This window comes from Arachis ipaensis, chromosome B2 (assembly GCF_059453495.1).
Source record: "Arachis ipaensis isolate K30076 ecotype BB chromosome B2, ASM5945349v1, whole genome shotgun sequence".
NCBI classification, from domain to species: domain Eukaryota; kingdom Viridiplantae; phylum Streptophyta; class Magnoliopsida; order Fabales; family Fabaceae; genus Arachis; species Arachis ipaensis.
Window position 1 is genome coordinate 3,172,095 of NC_142437.1, and position 23,919 is coordinate 3,196,013.

At 35.7% G+C, this 23,919-nt stretch overlaps 2 protein-coding genes and 1 pseudogene across 4 annotated transcripts; all 3 read left to right on the top strand.

The window, feature by feature from the left end:
- Positions 1-51: 51 nt before the first annotated feature.
- LOC107622640 (putative disease resistance RPP13-like protein 1) lies at positions 52-5,751 on the top strand. 2 transcript variants are annotated; one of them, XR_015905455.1, is made up of 4 exons: positions 52-3,855; positions 4,271-4,484; positions 4,838-4,996; positions 5,435-5,751. XR_015905455.1 is itself a non-coding variant. In XM_088506384.1 (3 exons), exons 1-2 carry the CDS (start codon positions 148-150, stop codon positions 3,835-3,837), a joined length of 3,615 nt encoding a protein of 1,204 aa, XP_088362510.1. In that variant the 5' UTR covers positions 65-147; the 3' UTR covers positions 3,838-3,855; positions 4,271-4,408. The 2 variants fall into 2 exon arrangements, 1 of the variants encoding a protein (XP_088362510.1); XM_088506384.1 differs by lacking the exons at positions 4,838-4,996; positions 5,435-5,751 and having other exon boundaries at positions 65-2,948; positions 3,024-3,855; positions 4,271-4,408.
- A 1,764-nt stretch (positions 5,752-7,515) lies between these two features.
- Positions 7,516-13,483, top strand: LOC107622723 (putative disease resistance RPP13-like protein 1). 2 transcript variants are annotated; one of them, XM_021115130.2, is made up of 4 exons: positions 7,516-11,478; positions 11,742-11,954; positions 12,375-12,487; positions 13,258-13,483. In XM_021115130.2, the coding sequence occupies exon 1, from the start codon at positions 7,611-7,613 to the stop codon at positions 11,445-11,447; it is 3,837 nt and encodes a 1,278-aa protein (XP_020970789.2). In that variant the 5' UTR covers positions 7,516-7,610; the 3' UTR covers positions 11,448-11,478; positions 11,742-11,954; positions 12,375-12,487; positions 13,258-13,483. The 2 variants fall into 2 exon arrangements, with proteins under 2 accessions (XP_020970789.2, XP_020970788.2); XM_021115129.2 differs by lacking the exon at positions 13,258-13,483 and having other exon boundaries at positions 12,375-12,753.
- A 2,240-nt stretch (positions 13,484-15,723) lies between these two features.
- Positions 15,724-18,785, top strand: LOC148572825 (putative disease resistance RPP13-like protein 1; annotated as a pseudogene).
- The last annotated feature ends 5,134 nt before the right edge of the window (positions 18,786-23,919 follow it).

Genomic DNA, 23,919 nt, shown 5'->3' on the forward strand with positions numbered 1-23,919 from the left:
GGCACTGCCTCCCCTACTAACTAAGAAGCTTCGCCCCTGCTTGCAAGTTGCATGCATTATTGCAGTAACATTGCTCTCCTCTGGTTACATTCTGGAAATCCATTCACTCACGGATTCATTTGCTGTTGTTGTGATCTGTATCATATCATGGCTGAAACACTTGTTGTTGGAGCTTTAATTTCTGGCTTTGCCAACGTTGTTCTTGACCGGCTCATTTCATCTGAGTTTGTCAACTTGGTGGCGGGCAAGAAGCTGGATCGGAAGCTGGTTGACAGGCTGAAGACTGCTCTCTTGGCTGCCAAAGCTCTGGCTGCTGACGCTGAGCAGAAGCAGTTTGGAAACGAACTCGTCAGGGAATGGCTTCATAGTCTCAGGGATGCTCTCTACACTGCTGATGACTTGCTGGACCGTGTCCTCATCAAAGCTCAAATTCGCAGCAAGGTACGCACTCGGCTTCCTAGCTTAATTAATTTGTCTGATAGGAAGATGGCGACCAAGATAGAAGAGGTGGTTAAAAGAATAGAAGATCTTCAGAAAGTCAAAGATACCCTTGGTCTGAAAGAGATTCCAACGGGTAGCTCCTCATGGAGACCTCCATCCACTTCTCTTGAAAGGGGGATTGTGTACGGCAGGGATGATGACAAACAGGCATTAATCAAGATGCTAAATGACAACAATCATCATAACTTGTCCGTCATCTCTATTGTTGGTATGGGCGGGGTTGGTAAAACTACTTTATCACAATGCCTGTACAACAATACGGATTTGATGAAGGGGTTTGATCTGAAAGCATGGATTTGTGTTTCTGAAAATTTTGATATCGTTGAGACTACAAAGAATCTTATAAAGGAGATCACTTCCGGTGTTTGTTGTCTTGACGGCTTTAATTTACTTCAACAAGATTTGAAGGAAAAATTGTCAGAAAAGAAGTTCTTCGTTGTTTTGGACGATATTTGGAGTAATGATGGTGACAAGTGGAAAAGTTTTATTACTCCTTTTCAGCATGGGAGGAAAGGAAGTACTGTTCTTCTAACTACTCGCAAGGAAAATGTTGGTCCAATAGTCCAAAATTATAACTCTTACTTTCTCAATGGTCTGTCAGATGATTATTGCTGGTCTATTTTTGCGGACAATTCATCCTTTCCTGAATCAAATGGGAGTTCAGAACTTGAAGAAATAGGCAAAATGATTGTCAAGAAGTGTGATGGCTTGCCCTTAGCTGCAGAAACACTTGGACGCTTGTTGCGCTCAAAGCATGATGTTGAAGAATGGAATAAAATACTATCAAGTGACATTTGGGAATTTCCTGTGACAGACAGTAAGATTCTTCCAGCATTGTTAATAAGTTACTATCATCTGCCTGCCTATTTAAAACGATGCTTTGTTTATTGTTCATTGTATCCCAAAGACCATAAATTTGATAAAGATGAATTAATCTTGCTATGGATGGCTGAAGATCTTTTACGAGCACCAAAGAGGAGAGAGACTTTGGAAGAAGTTGGTCGTGAATGTTTTGATGACTTGGCTTCAAGACTATTTTTCAAGCAGGTCGAATATAGTGAGAAGTATTTTGTGATGCATGATCTCATGCATGACCTGGCAACTTTTCTTGCTGGAGAATTTTATTGCAGATTATCAGAAGAACTTGGTGAAAAGGAAGAGATGAGGATTCTGACTCGTCATTTGTCATGCGATTATCCAATCTTTGAAAAACTCTGTTCCTCTAAAAGTATAGAATCTTTGAGGACATTCTTGTTTATCAATAATGCTCAATTTCATGTTAGGAAAGAAAGCACAAGGTTAACATGTGACATATTGTCAAAGAATAAATACTTGAGAGTTTTATCCTTTGATGAACTTTGTGTATTTCCTGATTCAATGGGCAAACTGATCCACTTGCGCTATTTGAATCTCTCTCAGACTGAGATTAAGACATTGCCAGAGTCACTGTGCAAGTTGTGTAATCTACAAACATTAAAGCTAAGATATTGTTCAAAGTTGAGGATGCTACCCAATGGCATGTACAATCTTGTGAATTTGCGGCATCTTGATATATGGGGTACTCATCTAAAAGAAATGCCAAAGGGAATGAGCAAATTGAACCAGTTGCACATTTTAAGCAACTATATCGTAGGCAAGAACGAAGATAGTGGAATCCAAGAGTTAGGAGGGCTTCCAAATCTTCATGGATCATTTGGGATTCAGAAATTGGAGAATGTTATTTATGTCAATCAGGCAAGGAGTGCAAAGATAAGAGATAAGAAGCACATTGACGAATTATGGTTGGAATGGTCTTCAAGTGATGACATGGTTTCTGACACACAAACTGAAAGAGATATACTGGATAACTTGCAACCGCACAATGGCTTGAAAGAGTTGACAATATGGGGATACAGGGGTACAACATTTCCAAATTGGGTGGGGCATTGTTCATACCAAAATATGACTAGTGTATCTCTAGAGTCTTGCAACAATTGCTACTTGCTGCCTTCACTTGGACAGCTGCCATCTCTTCAGTCCCTTCGCATTGATGATTTCGGACAGCTCAAGAGTGTTGGCATGGAGTTTTACAAGAATGAAGGCTATCAACATTCTTCGCCTATTGCACTATTTCCCTCATTGCAGCTTTTGGAGTTTGATAACATGCCATTTTGGGAGGAGTGGTGCTTACCTGACTCAGAAGCTTTTCCTCAGCTTAAGAGCCTTCAAATAAACAATTGTCCAATGTTAAAGGGAGATATGCTTAATAGTGTGCTAATGAGAATCGTTTCTTCCTCATCGGATTTTTCGAAAGTGCGCAAACTAGAAATACAAGAAGGTCATCAAGGATGGGGTAAAGAGATGACACTTGGTGGAGATAGTTTATCATTTAGTGAATGTGAATCTGTGTTGGAGTATGCAATGGTCATCAACCATCTAACTTCCCTCCAGGAAATACACATCTCAGGGTGTTTATCTGCTATATCCTTTCCAGGAAATTGTTTACCCAAATCATTGCAAAAGCTCACAATCTTGAATTGCAGCAAACTGGAATTCCCCCAGCAACAGCAGCAGAAGTATGATTTGGTGGAGCTACGAATAGAACACAGCTGTGATTCACTGACCTCATTGTCATTGGATGCCTTTCCCAATCTCAAGAATCTGGAGATAAGAGGGTGTTCAAATCTGGAATCAGTTTCAATGTCAGGGTCACCACACGCTGCTCTTCAACATCTCACCATCTCTAAATGCCTCAAATTAGTGGCATCTCCAGGAGAAGGACTGGCTGCACCCAACTTGACTCATCTCGATGTTAGCTGGTGCTCAAAGTTAGAGGCATTGCCACTTGACATGAATAGTCTTCTTCCAAGTTTACAGTCTCTTGACATTCGAGCTTGCCCGAACATTTGTAGGTTGCCAGAGGGTGGCTTGCTGCCTAAGTTAAGATCACTTACTGTGGGAGGTTGCGAGCAACAGTTGAGGAGTCTATCATGGATGAGCAACTTGGACACCCTCACTCATCTTACCATTGATGGTTCTAACTGTGAAAGCATCAAGTCATTCCAAGAGGTGGGTTCGCTGCCTCAACTTAACACACTGTGTCTCTTTCACTTTCCAAATCTGGAAACATTGGAGTGCAACGAGCTTCTCTGCCTCACTTCCCTCCAACAATTACATATTTCATTCTGTGAAAAGTTGGAGAATATGGCAGGAGAAAAGCTGCCATGTTCTCTGTTACTACTTCAAATTAAAGAGTGTCGTTTGCTAGGAGAACACTGTAAGAAGAAGCATCAACAAATTTGGCAAAAAATTTCCCACATCCCCACCATTCAAGTCAATGGCAACCAAATTTTCTGAATAGAGATTTTTGACCAGGTAATTCTCTTACCTTCATGTTTGTCATGGTACAACAATTAAATTCATACATGCATAAATTTCCTTTCCTTCAAGTAAAGAACTTTTCTCTTTCTTTATACAGCATTAACTATTTTAACTCATATGCCAACAACAAAATTTGCATTCTTTTCTTTCACTTATATGGAAAGCTCTCTATTTGCAGTTGTAGCTAAAGAAATATCCTTTGTTACTCTGAAAAACAGTCATTGCTATCTGTAATATTTGTTAACTGGTCCCATATTTTTCAAAAAACAGCATTTGAAGAAGAAGATAAGAACTCACATGAAAAATAAAATTGAAAGACAGGGAATACCTTTTTTGGGGTATCCAACATTTGAGATTTTTTTTAAACAACTGGACAAATCAAGTTTACTGTTTTTACTATCTTCTGCAGGTAGCTTGTGTACATAGCGAGATGTAATCCTATACCTTTGGCTATATATCTTCATTTTAATTCTAAGTTCATTTGAGGTGGTAATTAAGCTGGATTGATGTGCTGGGAACCAGAAACTGTGTTCTCTGATCTTGGCTTCATGTTATTGAAAAGCAAAGACATGATGGAGAAATTTGGAGTGATACTTATTATTGAAAAGCTTTTCTTGTTGTCGGTATATTTCTCTATTCCTCTCTATACTTTTATTTTTGCATTTTTCACAGAGAAAAAAAAAATGATAGCTTGATTTGTGGAAGAGAAGAGTGATAAAATGGTGTTTCTGTCTTTGCCAATTCTTTATGATCCAAGAGTCTTGTGTTGCAAGATTCATGTAAGATAGTAAAAGGAATCAGCATATGCACGAGGTGTATAAGCTTTAAAAATAGAAGGATCAAGTTATTGCTGTGTAATCTATTTTGTCCATAGATTGAATCATTTGATTAAATTAATAGTATAGATGCCTATAATAAGACATCTCTAATAGTAAGAGAAAAGGTTCTGTAATAATAACTATTTTTTCCTTTCTAGATTTGGAGACTTTGTCAAACAGATTTCCCAAGGTGACAACTAATGCCGTCAAAGAATATGATTTCCACATTGAAAGATGACAATTAGAAGGTGAAGTTGTAGAGATGCCATCAGACAACAATTTCATTTCTATCAACTTCACTCATTGATCTTTATCTGGTATGTGTAGTTTGTACCTATATTAAGCTGCATAAGATCAGAATAAATAATATTATTCTCACATATGGGATTGAAATTATTCAATAAAAAGTATTGTCATAGAATATTTGATCTGTTGGGACTTAATTAAAGAGGATAGCTATAAATATATAGGGTTATTGTCATGTAAAGTCAGTGTATTATGTTTATTGAATTCTTTTTTATAACTGCTCTAGTTCTACTTTGAGTTCCTGTTTTTGAGATGTCATTTCTTTTCACTGCTGATTCAAAAATCAAACCAATGATCCAAAGTTGTGTTCATGAGGTTTTCACATAATTGCATTACTAAAAAGAGTACAAAAATAAACAAGAAAAGAGAGAATGTAGAACAATAAGTGTGTGTGGCTTTTGTGATGACAAACACTTGAGTCTTGAAATGTTTTTTAATTTGTGTTTCAGGAGATACATTGAGGATCAAGCAGCAATTACCATGAGAGTTTTGCAGTTCTGGGTTGGATCTTGAATGGAAAACAAGCAACAGAAATGCAGTCATTTTCCACATTTACTTTTGTTTTTTCAAAGAAAAAAATAAGATAGAAGATTACTGATGTTATTATGAATATTAGATATCCTTTTATCTCATCATCCAGAAAGAGAACTACATGAACTGATTACTATACTTTTGCAATGTATTAAAGAGTTGCCTTTGATTTGATATATCTTTCAATGACAAGCAATGAGTCTGAGCTAAATAGAAGCTAAATAACTCAAATAAATACACACAGAGTAATGCTGAATGATTGGAAGGAGCAAGTCTTTCATTGCAAATTAAAGAACTGCTGTGTGATGTGATGTAGATTTGAGCAAATCCTTAGACTGCCTTTGCCATGTGTGTTGTTCAACTGGCAAATCTGTGGTGAGAATATTGATATGAATTATTTTCCCCTGAAATGATCTCTACCAGGGATATATTATTGAAAAGTAAGCATAATGGATTATGTTAACCTTATTCATGTATTAGAGTATCAATTAAACACTGAATTTCTGTATGATTGAACTGCACTTGTATTTTTAACTTTTTCAAGTGGCTAGTAATATAGTGTTGCTACAGAGAATAGGGATTGAAAATGTGACCTTTGTTCATCACCATCTGCATCAACATTGCCACAAGCTCATTCTAGTACAAGTTTAAGCCTACCATTATAGCAAAATCATTTCCACAAGTAATCTGCAAAGGACCTGCAATTATCAAGCATCATGACCTTAACTAGTTCTAAACTGACTGCTCAAAGAATTGCATCAACTATGCAATGATCTAACTTCATTGTTACTGACTTGGAAAATTAAATTGTCTCGTGTAATTTAAAATAGAGTAAATAGCCATTTTGATTGTCAAAAAGTTCAGATTTTGACAAAAAATAGTCTCAATAGATAGTAATGACAAAATGACTAAAAAATATATTCTATTTGACAAAATGATTCAAGTGGTAATTCGCTAGCGGAGTTGCCTGCATGACATATTAGTTGTTGACTAGGAATATCATCTATCTATCTATTTATCTATTTATACATGTGAATACTGAATAGGTATTTCACACTCTTCCATCTAGGGGTGGCAACGGGGCGGGTTTTCGCTCTACCCAACCCCGCCCCGTTGTACAACAACCCGTATGGAACCCGCCCCGCTTCTACCTACGGGTAGTAAAACGTAAAACGTTGAACCCTAACCAGCCCCGCCTCTACCCACCCCTATAATTATTAAAATTCAATAAATAAAATTAAATTTCAAAATTTATATAACCATCATCACATACATAACATAAATTAAAGTAAAAATTTAAATATAATATAATATTATTAATCATTTACTAATTATTTTACATATATTATATATATTATATATTAAAATTATATATATTATATATATAGCGGGGCCGGGGCGGGTATCACCTAAACCCGACCCCGCCCCGCCCCGCTCCTCCCAAGAACCCGCCCCGCTAAAAACCCGCCCTGAACAGATAGGGACGGAGTGGGTACCCGCGGTTCGGGTGGTATTGCCATCCCTACTTCCATCACATTCAGATTTAATAATCATTTCAATTATATGCGTATTTAAATACTTCAACTATTATTATCGAATTAAAATAGTAGAGAACAGTACTAACTATTAGCTGGGTTGTGCAAAAAAGTCCCAAACCTTCCTCAAGTTGCAATTTTAATTTGTTGCATCTCTCGGAATTAAAAACACAGAAGATTAACCTTCAAGGCAGCTACCACTCAGAGTCAATGTCGACATATTTTAACCTCACACTATCCATTATTGTTATTAATAATAATATGCATTGATATCATATGATGATGATCCTACTTTAAATTATATAGTTAATTAATTTCCACAAAGACTAGTTTCGGTTGGTCACCCTTTTGCTATTTGAATATTGTGTTTCAACTTTCAAAGAATATAAAAATTAGGAACGTGTTTTTGGTGAGGAACCTTCGTGATATCTCGCTATATACCTTTTATTATTGCTGAATACCTTGCAAGCATTATTGCAATATTGCTCTCTCTTGGTCACATTCTGCGAATCCAATCATTCACTGATTCATTTGCTGTTGTTGTGATCTGTATCATATCATGGCTGAAGCACTTGTTGTTGGAGCTTTAGTTTCTGGCTTCGCCAATGTTGTTCTTGACAGGCTCATTTCACCTGAGTTTGTCAACTTGGTGGTGGGCAAGAAGCTGGACCGGAAGTTGGTTGACAGGCTGAGGACTGCTCTCTTGGCTGCTGAAGCTCTGGTTGCTGACGCCGAGCAGAAGCAGTTTGGAAACGATCGTGTGAGGAAATGGCTTGATGGTCTCAGAGATGCTCTCTACACTGCTGATGACTTGCTGGACCGTGTCTTCATCAAAGCTGAAATTCGCAGCAAGGTACGCACTCATCTTCCTAGCTTCCTTAATTTGTCTGATAGGAAGATGGTGACTAAGATAGAAGAGGTGGTTAAAACAATAGAAGATCTTCAGAAACTCAAAGATACTCTTGGTCTGAGAGAGATTCCAACTGGAAGCTCTTCATGGAGACCTCCATCCACTTCTCTTGTAAAGGGGAATGTGTACGGCAGGGATGCTGATCAACAGGCACTAATCAAGATGCTCAATGACAACAATCATCATAACTTGTCCGTCAGCTCTATTGTTGGTATGGGTGGGGTTGGTAAAACAACTTTAGCACAATGGCTCTACAACAATAAGGATTTGATGGACGGGTTTGATCTGAAAGCATGGATTTGTGTTTCTGAAAATTTTGATGTTGTTGAGACTACTAAGAACGTTATAAAGGGGATCTCTTCTGGTGTTTGTAGTCTTGAAAGCTTTGATTTACTTCAACAACATTTGAAGGAAAAGCTGTCAGAAAAGAAGTTCTTCATTGTTTTGGACGATGTTTGGAGTGAAGATGTTGACAAGTGGAGTAGTTTTGTCACCCCTTTTCAACATGGGAGAAAAGGAAGCACTATTCTTCTAACTACCCGCAAGGAAAATGTTGGTCGAATAGTCCAACACTATAACTCTTACACTCTCAAGGAACTGTCAGACGATTATTGTTGGTCTATTTTTGCAGACAATGCATCCTTTCCTGAATCAAATGGGAGCTCGGAACTGGAAGAAATAGGTAGAAAGATTGTCAAGAGGTGTGATGGTTTGCCATTAGCTGCGGAAACACTTGGACGCTTGTTGCGCTCAGAGCGTCGTGTTGGAGAATGGAATAAAATACTATCGAATGACATTTGGGAATTTCCTATGTCAAATAGCAAAATTGTTCCTGCATTGTTAATAAGTTACTATCATCTTTCTGCGCATTTAAAACGCTGCTTTGTTTATTGTTCATTGTATCCCAAAGATTATCAATTTGATAAGGATGAATTAATCTTGCTATGGATGGCTGAAGATCTTTTGCGACCTCCAAAGAGGGGAGAGACTTTAGAAGAAGTTGGTTGCGAGTGTTTTGACAACTTAGCTTCAAGATTATTTTTCAAGCAGGTCAAGAATGATGATGAGAAGTATTTTTTGATGCATGATCTCATGCATGACTTGGCAATTTTTCTAGCTGGAAAATTTTATTGTAGATTGTCAGAAGGACTTGGTGAAAAGGAAGAGATGAGTATTCTAACTCGTCATTTGTCACACGATCATTCAATCTCTAAAACAATTCGTTCCTCTAATAAAATAGAATCTTTGAGGACATCATTGCATATCAATAATGGACGTCGGCTCCAGAAGGAATGCGCAACGTTACAGTGGGACATATTGTCAAAGAATAAATACTTGAGAGTTTTATCCTTTGATATACTCAATATATTTCCTAATTCAATAGCAAAATTGATCCAACTGCGCTACTTGGATCTCTCTAGGAGTAAAATTGAGGTATTGCCACAGTCATTATGCAACTTGTGCAATCTACAAAGTCTAAAGTTACGGGAGTGTTGGTCCCTAACTATGCTGCCTAGTAGCATAGGTGAACTGATCCACCTACGCTATTTGGAACTCTCTGGAAGTGCTGTTAAGACACTGCCTGAATCATTGTGCAAGTTGTGTAATTTACAAACACTAAAGCTAGAAGATTGTTCAAAGCTGACTATGCTGCCCAATGGCATGTGTAATCTTGTGAGTTTGCGGCATCTTGATATAAGGAAAACTCCTCTTAAAGAAATGCCAAAAGGAATGAGCAAAATGAAACAATTGCACATTTTAAGCTACTATATGGTAGGCAAGGATGAAGTCAATGGAATTCAAGAGTTAGGAGGACTTGTAAATCTTCATGGATCATTTGAGATTCAGAAATTGGAGAATGTTGGTGATGTCAATGAGGCAAGGAGTGCAAGGATAATAGATAAGAAGCACATTGACGACTTATTGTTGGAATGGTCTTCAGGTGATGATGTGGTTTCAGACACAGAAACTGAAAGAGATATACTCCACAACTTGCAACCGCACAGTGGCTTGAAAAAGTTTACAATCAAGGGATACAAAAGTAAATTATTTCCTGATTGGATTGGGCATTCCTTCTACCAAAACATGACAAATGTGTCTCTGAAGTCTTGCAAGAATTGCTGCATGCTGCCTTCACTTGGACAGCTGCCATCTCTTAAGTCCCTAAGCATTCAAGGTTTTGATCAACTCAAGTGTGTTGGTGATGAGTTTTACCAGAATGAAGACGATCATTCTTTGCATATTGCTCCTTTTCCCTCACTAGAGAGATTGGAATTTAATTATATGTCATGTTGGGAGGAGTGGCACTTACCTGAATCAAAAGCTTTTCCTCAGCTTAAGTGGCTTCGAATAACAAATTGTCCAAAGTTAAAGGGAGATATGGTTAATCCCATATTAATGAGTATCATTTCTTCCTCATCGGATGCTTCGAAAGTGCGCAAAGTGCAAATACGAGAAGATTACCCAGGATTAGATATAGGTACATCACTTCATGGGGATACTGTATCAATTAGGGGATGTCAATCATCTGTGGAGTGTGCAATTAAAGCAATGATCAGCATCAACCATCTAACTTCCCTCCAAGAAATAGAATTCTTAGGGTGTTGGTCTGTTGTATCCTTGCAGGGAAATTGTTTACCCAAATCTTTGCAAAAACTCACAATCGAGTGTTACAGTGAACTGGAATTACTCCAGCAGCAAGAGAAGTATGATTTGGTAGAGCTACAAATAAAATACAGCTGTGATTCACTATCCTCTTTCTTGTTGGATGCCTTTCCCAAACTCAAGATTCTTGCGTTTCGAGAGTGTAAGAATCTGAAATCAGTTTCAATGTCAGAGCCATCACATGCTGCTCTTCAAAGTCTCTACATCTTTTATTGCACCAAATTAGTGTCATTTCCAGAAGAAGGACTGGCTGCACCCAACATGACTCATCTCTGTGTCAGAGATTGCCACAAGTTGGAAGCATTGCCTCGTGGCATGAATAGTCTTCTTCCATGTTTACAGTCTCTCGACATTCGAGGTTGTCCAAACATTACTAGTTTGCCAGAGGGTGGTTTGCCATCTAACTTGAAAGAGCTTAGTGTGGGAGCTTGCGAGCAACAGTTGAGTAATCTATCATGGATGGGCAACTTGGACACCCTCACTCATCTCACTGTTGATGATACTTGGTGTGAGAGCAAAATAAAGTCCTATCCAGAGGCGGGTTCGCTGCCTCGCCTTCCCTCCCTTACCACTCTAAAGATCAGTTCACTTTGTAAACTGGAGACATTGGATTGCAAACAGCTTCTCTGCCTAACCTCCCTCCAACAATTACACATTAGGTATTGTCCAGAGCTGGAGAATATGGCGGGAGAAAAGCTTCCTTCCTCCCTCTTACTACTCAAAATCGAGAGATGCACATTGCTGGGAAAACACTGCAAGAACAAGCATCAACAAATTTGGCCCAAAATTTCCCACATCCCTGAGATTAAAGTCATTGATTAAGAGAATTTTTGAAAGAAAGATTTCTGAGCAGGTGATTTTATGACCTTCATGTTTGTCATGGTACTACAATTAAATTCACACATGCATAAATTTCCTTTTTCTTCAAGTTAGAAGAGAGTCATGGCTATTTGTAATATTTGTTAACTATCATATTTTTCAAATAATATCATTTAAAGAGAAAGATACGAATTGCCATGAAACACAAAATTGAAAGATAGGGAATATCTTTTTTTGTGTATCCAACATTTAAATAAATGGATGAATCAAATTTACTGTTTTTACTATCTTCTGCAGGTAGCTTGTGTACATATCAAGATGTAATCCTATACACTGGCTGCATATCTTCATTTAATTCTAAGTTCATTTGAAGTGGTAATTAAGTTGGATTGATGCGTTGGGAACCAGAAACTATGTTTTCTGATTTTTGGCTTCATGTTATTGAAAAGCAAAGACATGATGGAGGAAGTTGGAGTGATATTCATTATTGAAAAGCTTTTGTTGTTGCTGGTATATTTCTCTATCCCTCTCTATGATTTTATTTTTGCTTTTTGCACAAAGACAAAATAAATTGGCAGCTTGATTTGTGGAAAGAAAAGAGTTATAAAATGGTGTTTCTGTCTTTGTCAATTCTTTATGATCACAAGAGTCAATTGTTGTGTTGCAAGATTCATGTAGAATAGCAAAAGGAATCAGCATGCCCAAGGTTTATAAGCTTTCAAAATAGTAGTAGATGCCTATAATAAGCTATTTCTAATACTAAGTGAAAAGGTTCTGTAATAATAACTCTTTCTTCCTTTCTGGATTTGGACACGTTATCAAACCAATGATCCATCATTGTGTTCATGATGTTTTCACATAATTGTGGTGTGTTTTTTGTGATGACAGACACTTTTAAGTTTTGAATTGCTTTCTTAATTTGTGTTTCAGGAGATACATTGGGAACAGGAAGTACATTTGAGGTTTAGTAACCAACCATATCTAAATTATCTTCATTCAATCCAAAGTTCATCAGAAGAGGTGCTCTGTAATTTTAGCTTCAGGTTGGTATAGTTACTTTATTCCTGCTTACAATTTACTTTTCCCATTTTTGATGGGAGAAACAAAAAGACATGATGATAGCTTGATTTGTGAAGGAATTAGTGACATGTAGTTCAGGGAAAGATTATGTTTCTTCCTTTCCCATTGTTTAATGTATATGCTAAACTAAATGTACTATAAATATAAACTTAATTTTGGTTCTTTAAATACTGCCAAAGCTGTTACAATGCCAAAACTGCAATTCAATGGTGGAGTTTGTAAATTTAAACAAGTTCTTTAACATTTCTAATGCATTCAAGTTTATTACATGAATTTATAAATACACCTGTAATGTGGTTATTCATTAATAAAATCTGTTATCAAAGACAATCTTGATAAACTTTCTCCTTGTTCAAAAAAATATTAAGTCTGAGCTTTGAGTGTTTGATGGCTTGTGGATTTTGCTGGGAAAGTCAAGCTTACTAGCTCCGCTTTTGAAAATTATGTGAGTTCTTAAACTACTCATCTAGTCTAATAATTGATTGCTTTTTGTTCAAACATTTCATGAAGAGAATCATACTTTTACTAAATTGATAATTTAAATTTTACAATTTTGTGATCATATAATTTTTGGAGTATTCTTTTAGAAGAATTTCATATCATGTAAATACTTGCCAGTACAAGGTCCATTGTGCAACCTCTTTGGCAATTGCAGGTTGGGAACATGTAAATACTTGCCTAAAATTGTTACTGGAATGATAATTCTTTTTTTCTTTTTGGATTGATTATGCAGTCACTATAAATAAGCAGTTGGGATGTGGTTCAATCTTGGATTGGGGTAAAATTTTGATAGCAAGTTCTGAATGTACTTTTCATTCTGAATGGTTGGACGATTAAGATAATATTTGGAGGGTGAGATATGGCTTGTGCGTGCAAAGTAGCTCTGATTTTGTAAATTTTTCATCTTTTTGATTCATATTTATATGCAGTAGTGCTTGGATGTTTTAACTTACTGTAAACATGATTTGTGCACTTATTTGAGACTCTCTTGTATCCTTACTTGATTATAGTTGTACTTCTTTTTTGGTCTGAATAACCCGTGGTTTTTACCTCTTATATTGAGAGGGTTTTCCACGTTAAAATTTTAGTGTCTTGTTCCTATTTTTTTCCATGTTTCTATTATTCGTTCGCTGCCACTGTTTTGTTATTGGTATGTCAATTATTCTAACAATCAGCTATTCCAATTGATGAGGTATTTTCCAAATTGATGTTTCTGTTTCTAAAATTAGGAAGTTTTACCTTTAATATTTGGAATTTGTGTGCTTTTGCAACAGAAAAAGTACTTATTTTCCCAAAAAGAAGAAAGAAAGAAATTTACATAATTTTATATGAGACGCTATCTTTGTATTCATGAGATTTTATATGAATAAATATAAGAAGTATCTTGTACAAAAGATTAATCCTGAGGCTAGGAACAAACACATGGAACTATAGTTGACAGAAATTCTAGAAAGAATCAGAGAGAGCAAGGAATTTCAGAAGTAAAAATGAAATAATTCAAGCTCTCTATATTAGTGTGTTGATACCATTATGCTAAGAATGAAAATCCATAATAGCATTGATCCACAGGAAGATAATTGTTAGGATTAGCCTAATTTCATCGCCATTCCGAGCTCAGTGAGCTTTCACATGAGTTATAATGTCTGTGTATATAATTCTAGTTCTGTAACTTCAATGAATTTTGAAGTTGTTATGTGCTTCACAGCTAAAATTACTACAAAAGTTTCACACATGTACAGATGTAGCACATTGGATATGGCAAATGCAATTTTGCACTGTGTTTATTCTAGCCACTGTGTTCTCTGATCTTGGCTTCATGTTATTGAAAAGCAAAGACACTATGGAGAAATTTGGAGTGCCACTTATTATTGAAAAGCTTTTGTTGTTGCTGGAATATTTTTCTATTTCTCTCTATAATTTTATTTTTGCTTTTTGCACAGAGAAAAAATAAATGAAAGGTTGATTTGTGGAAAGAAAAGTTACAAAATAGTGTTTCTGTCTTGCCAATTCCTTATCACAGAGTCAGCTGTATAGGATCAGAACAAATATACTACTCTCACATGTGGGATTCAAATTATTCAAGAAAAAATATTGTGATAGAATATTTGATAGTTTGGGACTGAATTAAACAGCATAACTAGAAAGTTATATACCGTTTTATCTTATCATCCAGAAAGAGAATTACAGTAAACTCAATAATGTACTGAATTTGCAATCTAGCTCATAGAAGCTAAATAACTCAAATAAACACAAAAAGAAAAGAAAAGAAAAGGGAAAAAACAGTATACAGTGATGCTGAATTATTGGAAGGAGAATGTCTTCATCACAAACTATGTGTGATGTGATGTAAATTTGAGCAAATCTTCATACGAGTAGTTGATTTGGTGGTATTTTTTATATATACTAATCTAAATTTGTTCTTATATTTATGTCATTATAATTTTTTTTTAATTTTAAAATTATATTACAAAACACAATCGTTGCTCCTTATTTTTATTGAAAGCTACTTTTAGTTTGATTTACATTTACTGAACATAGATACTACATCATTTAAAAAATTATCTTTCAAAAACTAAATTTGATAAGTTATTTTCAAAAAACAAAAAAGTTTTAGGAAGATAATAATATCACTTTTTTTGTTCTATAAATTCGCACAAAATACAAAAAAAAAAAGGTAAAGAATGTCATTATAAAAAAAAAAAAAGTGATATTATCTTCTAAAATTTTATCGAAACAAGTCTAAGAAAAGTAGACTTGAAGACAGCTACCATGCACGCTACCATTATTGTTATTAATAATGATATGCATTTATATCATATGATGATAATCCTACTTTAAGTACATAGTTAATTAATTTCCACAAAGACTAGTTTCCGTTGGTGACACTTCTTTTCTTTTGAATATTGTTTCACTTTCACCTCGTCCTTGAAAGAAGAATATAAAAAATGAACATGCAAAGCCAGCTATGCACTCCACTACTTAGAAGTTAGAACCTTTTTATTCCACTCCGCGTGATGCCAACGCCTGTGAAAAAAATCTAGAGAGCCAATTATAATATAAGCTAATTTAAGTTAATTTTTTGTATTTTTAATTTTGAAATTAAAAAAATTAGGATAATAAAGAATGATTTTTTATTTTTTATAACAGACTTTTTGTTTTTCAACTAGATGACTCTAATTAGCTATCCTCCTAGTTGGTACGTCTAATAGCTGAGGAACCTTCGTGATATCTCGCTATATACAATAAGCACTATTGCAATATTGCTCTCCCTTCGTTACAATCTGAAAATTCAATCGCTCACTGATTAATTTGCTGTTGTTGTGATCATCATATCATGGCTGAAGCACTTGTTGTTGGAGCTCTAGTTTCTGGCTTCGCCAACGTTGTCCTTGACAGGCTCATTTCATCTGAGTTTGTCAACTTGGTGGTGGGCAAGAAGCTGAACCGGAAGTTGGTGGAGAGGCTCAAGACTGCTATCTTGGCTGCCAAAGCTCTGGCTGCTGACGCTGAGCAGAAGCAGTTTGGAAACGAACTCGTCAGAGAATGGCTTGATAATCTCAAGGATGCTCTCTACACTGCTGATGACCTGCTGGACCGTGTCTTCATCAAAGCTCAAATTCGCAGTAAGGTACGCACTCGGCTTCCTCACTTCCTTGATCTGTCTGGTAGGAAGATGGTGACTAAGATAGAAGAGGTGGTTGAAAGAATAGTAGATCTTGAGAAACGCAAAGATACCCTTGGTCTGAAAGAGATTCCAACGGGTAGCTCCTCATCATGGAGGCCTCCATCCACTTCTCTTGTGAAGGGGAATGTGTACGGCAGGGATGGTGACCAACAGGCATTAATCAAGATGCTACATGACAACAATGATCATCACTTGTCCGTCATCTCTATTGTTGGTATGGGCGGGGTTGGTAAAACAACTTTAGCACAATGGCTCTACAACAATGAGGATTTGATGAAGGGGTTTGACCTGAAAGCTTGGATATGTGTTTCTGAAAATTTTGATATTATTGAAACTACAAAGAATGTCGTCAAGGGGATCAATTCAGGTGTTTGTAGTCTTGACAGCTTTGATTTACTTCAACAAGATTAAGGAAAAGCTGTCAGAAAAGAAGTTCTTCATTGTTTTGGACGATGTTTGGAGTGAAGATGTTGACAAGTGGAATAGTTTTGTCACCTCTTTTCAACATGGGAGAAAAGGAAGCACTATTCTTCTAACTACCCGCAAGGAAAATGTTGGTCCAATAGCCCAAAATTATAATGCTTACTTTCTTGAGGGACTGTCAGATGATTATTGTTGGTCTATATTTGCGGACAATGCATCCTTTCTAGAATCTAATTGGAGTTCAGAATTGGAAGGAATAGGTAGAAAGATTGTCAAGAAGTGTGATGGCTTGCCGTTAGCTGCAGAAACACTTGGACGCTTGTTGCGCTCAAAGCATGATGTTAAGGAGTGGAATAAAATTTTACTGAGTGACATTTGGGAATTTCCCATGACGGACAGTAAGGTTGTTCCTGCATTGTTAATAAGTTATTATCATCTACCTGCACACTTAAAACGCTGCTTTGTCTATTGTTCATTGTATCCCAAAGATCATCAATATGATAAAGATGAATTAATTTTGTTATGGATGGCCGAAGATCTTTTACGACCACCAAAGAGGAGAGAAACTTTAGAAGAAGTTGGTTGCGAGTGTTTTGATGACTTGGCTTCAAGACTTTTTTTCAAGCAGGTCGAGGGTAATGATGAGAAGTATTTTGTGATGCATGATCTCATGCATGACTTGGCAACTTTTCTTGCTGGAGAGTTTTATTGTAGATTATCCGAAGAACTCGATGAAAAGGAAGAGATGAGGATTCTAACTCGTCATCTGTCATACAATCATTCAATCTCTCAAAATACTTCTTATAAAATAGAATCTCTGAGGACATTGTTGTATATCAATCATAGTCCTTTTTCAATCCGGAAAGAAGGCACAGCGTTACCATATGGCATATTGTCAAAGAAAAATACCTAAGAGTTTTATCCTTTGACAAGCTAAGTATACTTCCTGATTCAATAGGTAAATTGATCCAGTTGCGCTATTTGGATCTCTCTCGAACTGCTGTTAAAATATTGCCAGAGTCACTGTGCAAGTTATATAATTTACAGACATTAAAGCTAGAAGATTGTTCAGAACTGACTATGCTGCCTGATGGCATGTGTAATCTTGTGAATTTGCGACATCTTGATATAAGGAGTACTCCTCTTAAAGAAATGCCGAAAGGAATAGGCAAATTGAGACAGTTGCACATTTTAAGCAACTTTGTGGTGGGAAAGCATGAAGATAATGGAATCCAAGAGTTAGGAGGGCTTTTAAATCTTCATGGATCACTTGAGATTCAAAAATTGGAGAATGTGGTTGATGCCAATCAGGCAAGGAGTGCAAGGATAATAGATAAGAAGCACATTGAATTTTTGTTGTTGGAATGGTCCTCAATTGATGATATGGCTTCAGACACACAAACTGAAAGAGATATACTCCACAGCTTGCAACCGCACACTGGCTTGAAAAAGTTGACAGTTGACGGATACAAAGGTAAAATGTTTCCATCTTGGATTGGGCATTCCGGCTACCAAAACATGATTCATGTATCTCTATTGGATTGCAAGAATTGCTGCATACTGCCTTCACTTGGACAGCTACCATCTCTTAAATCCCTGTGCATTGAAGGTTTTGATAAGCTCAGGAGCATTGGTGATGAGTTTTACAGGACTGAAGGAGATCATCATTCTTTGCCTATTGCACCATTTCCTTCATTGGAGAATTTGGAGGTTGATAACATGGCATGTTGGGAGGAGTGGCAATTACCTGACTCAGAAGCTTTTCCTCGGCTTAAGAGGCTTCAAATAAGAAATTGTCCAATGTTAAAGGGAGATATGCTTAATCATGTATTAATGAGAATCGTTTCTTCCTCGTTGGATGTTTCGAAAGTGCACAAAGTGAAAATAGTAGAAGATCATGAAGGATGGCGTATAGATATGTCACTTGATGGGGATACTTTATCAATTAAGGGATGTGAATCTGTGACGGAGTATGCAATTAAGGCAATTATCAGCATCAACCATCTAACTTCCCTCCAAGAAATAGAAATCTCAGGGTGTTCGTCTGCTGTATCCTTTCCATGCAATTGTTTACCCAAATCTTTGCAAAAACTCAAAATCTATAGTTGCAGCAAACTGGAATTATTCCCCCAGCAACAGCAGCAGAAGTATGATTTGGTAGAGCTACGAATAGATCACAGCTGTGATTCACTGACCTCATTGTGGTTGGATGCCTTTCCCATCCTCAAGAATCTCGAGATATCATGGTGTTTGAATCTGGAATCAGTTTCAATGTCAGAGCCATCACACGCTGCTCTTCAACGTCTCACAATCTTTGGGTGCGACAAGTTAATGTCATTTCCAGGAGAAGGACAGGCTACACCCAACTTGACTCATCTCAGCATGATATATTGCAACAAGTTGGAGGCATTGCCTCGAGACCTGAATACTCTTCTCCCGAATTTACAGTCTCTGGACATAAGATGTTGCGAGGAAATTTGTAGGTTGCCAGAGGGAGGTTTCCCGCCTAACCTGAAAGAGCTTCGTATCGGGAGACAATGGAGGGATCTATCTTGGATGAGTAACTTGGACGCCCTCACTCATCTTACCATTCATGGTGGTGGCTCTGAGAGCATAACGTCATTCCCGGAAGTGGGTTCGCTGCCTCACCTTCCCTCCCTTACCAATCTGTGCCTCGCTGGGTTTCATCATACGAAGACGTTGGAGTGCAGCGAGCTTCTCCGGTTCACCTCCCTCCAAGAACTAAACATTGAATACTGTCCAAATCTGGAGAATATGGAAGGAGAAAAGCTGCCTCCCTCTCTGCGACTACTTTATATTTATCAATGCCCTTTGCTGGAACAATTCCTCCAGAAGGACCAGCGACCTTGGACCAAGATTTATAACAACCCCACCGTTTATAATTCTATATCACTTAGGGCAATTCGTGGTAATGCACAGGCAATAAGGTAATTCTCATGTTGTTTGGTTTTTGGTTTATATTGTATATCAAAAATGCTATTTGTATACCAAAATTCACCACCAATGTATTTGTGTATAAATACATGTGTTTTTTTTGAACCCGTGAACTCTTAGATGAGTACGGGTAGACTATGTCATTTGAGCTATAATTCATTAGCATAAATATATGTGTGGTTTAATTTATTTTCAATGTGTATTTGTATACTGTGGCTGACTTTGGTGGATGATTTGATGGCTGATTTTGGTGTACACGTAGCATAGTCGATATTATATTATGTGCAGAATGGCACAAGGTAATTCTTACTTTGTTTTCTTCATCAAACAGGGCGGCACATTTGTTTGCTGCAGCAGGCACAAACCAAGGGCCTCATGCACCATGAAAACATGACTCAAATTCAGTAATGGTACTCCCTCAATCCCTCATGAAAACATGATGCATTCCTTTTTTATTTTATTCTTTCTCTTATATAACATACACTACCAAGTTTTGTTTAGCAGTTCCATATTTTTAACAAAGAATCTTGTTTTCATAGTACCCCAAAAAGTTTTGAAATAAAAAAAAAAAAGCATAATTAAGGACAAACAGAGTGTGTGCGGTTCTTCTGATGACAAACATTAAGTCTCGAAATGATTTTTAATTTGTGTTTCAGGAGATACATTGAAGATTAAGCAGCAATTGTCCTGAGAACGTTGCAGTTTTGGAATGGATCTTGAATGCCAGTTTCAGTCAAAACAAGCAACAGAAATGCAGAGCCATTTTTCACCCTTACTTTTGTTTTTCCAAAGGAAAAATAAGATTGAAAGATAACAGATGTGATTATGAAAGTTAGATATCCTTTTATCTTATCATCCAAAAGAGAAATACAGTGTACTCAATAATATACTGAATTTGCCATGTGATGTGATGTGATGTGGATTTGAGCAAATCTTCAAAGTGGCTTTGCCATGTGTGTTGTTCAACTGCTATTTTATTAGCTGAATGTCACCAGATAAATCTGTGGTGGGAGTATTGATATGAAAAGCATAATGGATTATGTTTTAGAGCATCAATTAAACACTGAATAGAGAATAGAGATTTGGAGCATCAATTATGATTGGACTGGAATTGTATTTTAAATGTTTTTAAGTGGCTAGTAAAGTAGTGTTGCTATAGAAAATAGAGATTGAGAATGTGACCTTTGTTTATCACAATCTGCTTCTACATTGCCACAAGCTCATCATTCCAGCACAAGTTTGAGCCTACAATTATAGTAAAATTGTTGGGAATAAGTAGTATGACCACAATCCAATCAATCACGTGTCAAATAATTTGTTATTGTTATTATATTAAAATGTTAATATAATAAGGTCCTTGATTAAATTTATAGATTTATCATTGTGATAGTGATCATAATATTGAGAGATAAATCTTTTATAATTTAATCTAAATTGTTCTTGGTCATAAGATTATTAAAAAGGACATTAATAATCCGGAAAGACTAATATATATATATAATGGTCTTTATTGGATGAAGATTAATAGATCTCATTTATTAAATTATATATATAGATGGTGCATATAGAGATATGACCATTAAACTGACTCACTTTGAGAATTCCTAATGGTTATAATTACCGTATATTTGTCAATAGGATATTCTCAAGATGAACATAGTAATAGAGTTTCCTTTGACCTGCGACTGTCATAGTAATTAACAATGTATTTATTATACTTTGATTCCGAACACTTAATACCCTAGGGTGCTAGTTGAATGGATATTGGGTATGATTTAAATACCTGTAGAATTAATGATTAGTCAATAAGGAATCCGTCAACTCTCGGTAAAGAGTTTGAGCTCTATGATTATAATGACTGAGATAAATAAAACCTTGGCCAAGGGGATTGAATGAATGAAGAAATGAGTTTCTTAGGTCATTCACAGTTTATTATAATAATGGTAACAAGTTAGAGTTTGACAATTAAACCATACTCTAAGAGTTAACCAAGAGCTGTAAAGATGGAAGGAATTATACTTTGTTCTTCTAAGGTTCTTAGTAAAAATATATTACTTCATACTATCGGGTCGTTGAGGAGTGTTGCTAGACGCCAACCTTGATTAGTAAATTTAGTATGACTAATTTACTACCCGCTTAGTATTGAACCTATGGGGTCACACACTAACGAGTATTCTAATATTTGCTGTAGAATTATTTAATTATTAATTTAATTTGATCAAATAAATAATTATATTAATTCAAATGGAATATTATTATATTTTTTGCTAGCACTAAGAATATAATAATAGTATGATAATTGAGAATATTAAATGAAATTTGAGAATAATTAGTTATTCTATTTCTAAATTTGGATGAGATCCTAACTGATTCTGTTTCAAATTGAGTTATGATATGATTCATAAATTTGAAGGATTCAGATTTAGAATTTTAAGATATGATTTAAATTTGAATTGAGATTCAAATTTAAAATCAGAAACAAATCTCATACTATATATATGTATGCCAAGTAGGGGTGGCAACGGGGCGGGTAGGGGTGGGTTTTTGCTCTACTCGACCCCGCCCCGCCTGACAAAAAAACCCGCATAAAACCCGTCCCGCCCTACTCGCGGGTAGTAAAATGTTAAACCCTAACCCGCCCCTGCGGGTACCCGCCCCTATAATTATTAAATCCAATAAATAAAATAAAATTTTAAAAATTATATAACCACCATTTACATACATAACATAAATTAAAGTAAAAATTTATATATGATATAATATTATTAATCATTTTACTAATTATTTTATATATGTTACATATATTATATATTAAAAATATATATATATTTATATATATATTACATATACCGGGACGGGTAGGGGCGGGTTTAACCTAAACCCGATCCCGTCCCGCCCCGTTAAAACCCGTCCCGGTGCGGGAGCGGGTAATTACCCACCCCGAGCGGGTAGGGGCGGGGTGGGTACCCGCGGGTTCGGGTAGTGTTGCCACCCCCTAATGCCAAGAATAGAGGAAAACATGAGAAAGACAGAGAGAATAACAAGGGTTGTTATTCCTTTACCTCTACGCACATAAATGTATGTGAGCCTAATTTTTGAAGAAGAATTTTATGGTGTGCAAAGAGTTGCAAGATGTTTCTCAATTTAGATCAGATGTCCATTGGTCAAGGAGTTGACAGCAAATGTTGGTCTCGGTGTGGATACGCATAGCGCCTTCGTACTATCGAAGGAGAAAAAGATTTTTACTAGCGTACTAAGGTATTTAGATCTGATCTATATATTGTATATTATTGGAATAAAGTTTAAACACAAAATAGATCTTTAGGATTACCTTTTTTCTTCCGCTGCGTGTTATGAACACATAGTAATCCTTCAAAAATCAATCCCATTAGGTAGTGTTTGGAAGAGAGACTAAGACTGAGAGATAGAGATTGAAATAAGTTTTAGTATTGTGTTTGGTGTAAAGTGGAAGACAGAGATTGAAATAAAAATGAAGTTATAATTTAATTTGCACAAAGAATAAAGTTGGAATTAATTAATTAAAATTGGGGTATTTTAGGTATAAAGTGTTATTAAAGTTTTAGTCTCTTTTCTACAAAATTTTAGTCCATTGTGTTCTCATTTTTTAAAGGTATTGAAATACTCAGGAATAAAGACTAAAACTTTAGTACCAATCTCTAAGCCAACAAAAAAAATCTGCAATTATATACTGAATACTGAATTTATCTAAATTTACTTTAATTTCAGTCTCATACCTGAAAACAAACACTACTTAAATAATCTGTAACGAACCTGCAATTATCAGGCATATATTAACAGTAAGTTCTAATCTGAGTGCTCAAAGAATTGCATTTATTATTGGTGCATATTTCACTGTCGTATGGGAATGCACCAATAACTACTTATTTCAATATGCTATTGGTTGTTGCTTTTGTAATAACAAAAAAAATTAAATGTTAATAATTTTGTTTATTAATTTTTAGTTATTTTTACTAATATCATAGGAACACTTTTTTATTTAATTATGAGAAAAAATATGATAAATAAATTCAAATATTTGTTATAAAAAAACTAAATTTATCAACTAAAATAAATATAAAAATAAAAATAAATAAAGATATAATTTTATACAACTGTAATAACAAAAACTTTTATATTATAAAATATTTTAAATAAAAAATACATCAAATTTAATATTAATTTATATATATTTTAATAAATTTTTAAATAATATAATATTTGTTAAAATATATTATATACTATCGTCGATTTACCATCTTGCGCATACCGAGTCTTACTCTAATTAGTATCAGTTCCAAACAAAATTAGCCT

Excerpts from the sequence above, each read along its gene's own strand:
- LOC107622640 (XM_088506384.1), top strand. The coding sequence starts at position 148 with ATGGCTGAAACACTTGTTGTTGGAGCTTTAATTTCTGGCTTTGCCAAC. Across the intron at positions 2,949-3,023 it reads CAGGAAATACACATCTCAGG|CAAACTGGAATTCCCCCAGC; the intron begins GTGTTTATCTGC and ends CTTGAATTGCAG.
- LOC107622723 (XM_021115130.2), top strand. The coding sequence starts at position 7,611 with ATGGCTGAAGCACTTGTTGTTGGAGCTTTAGTTTCTGGCTTCGCCAAT.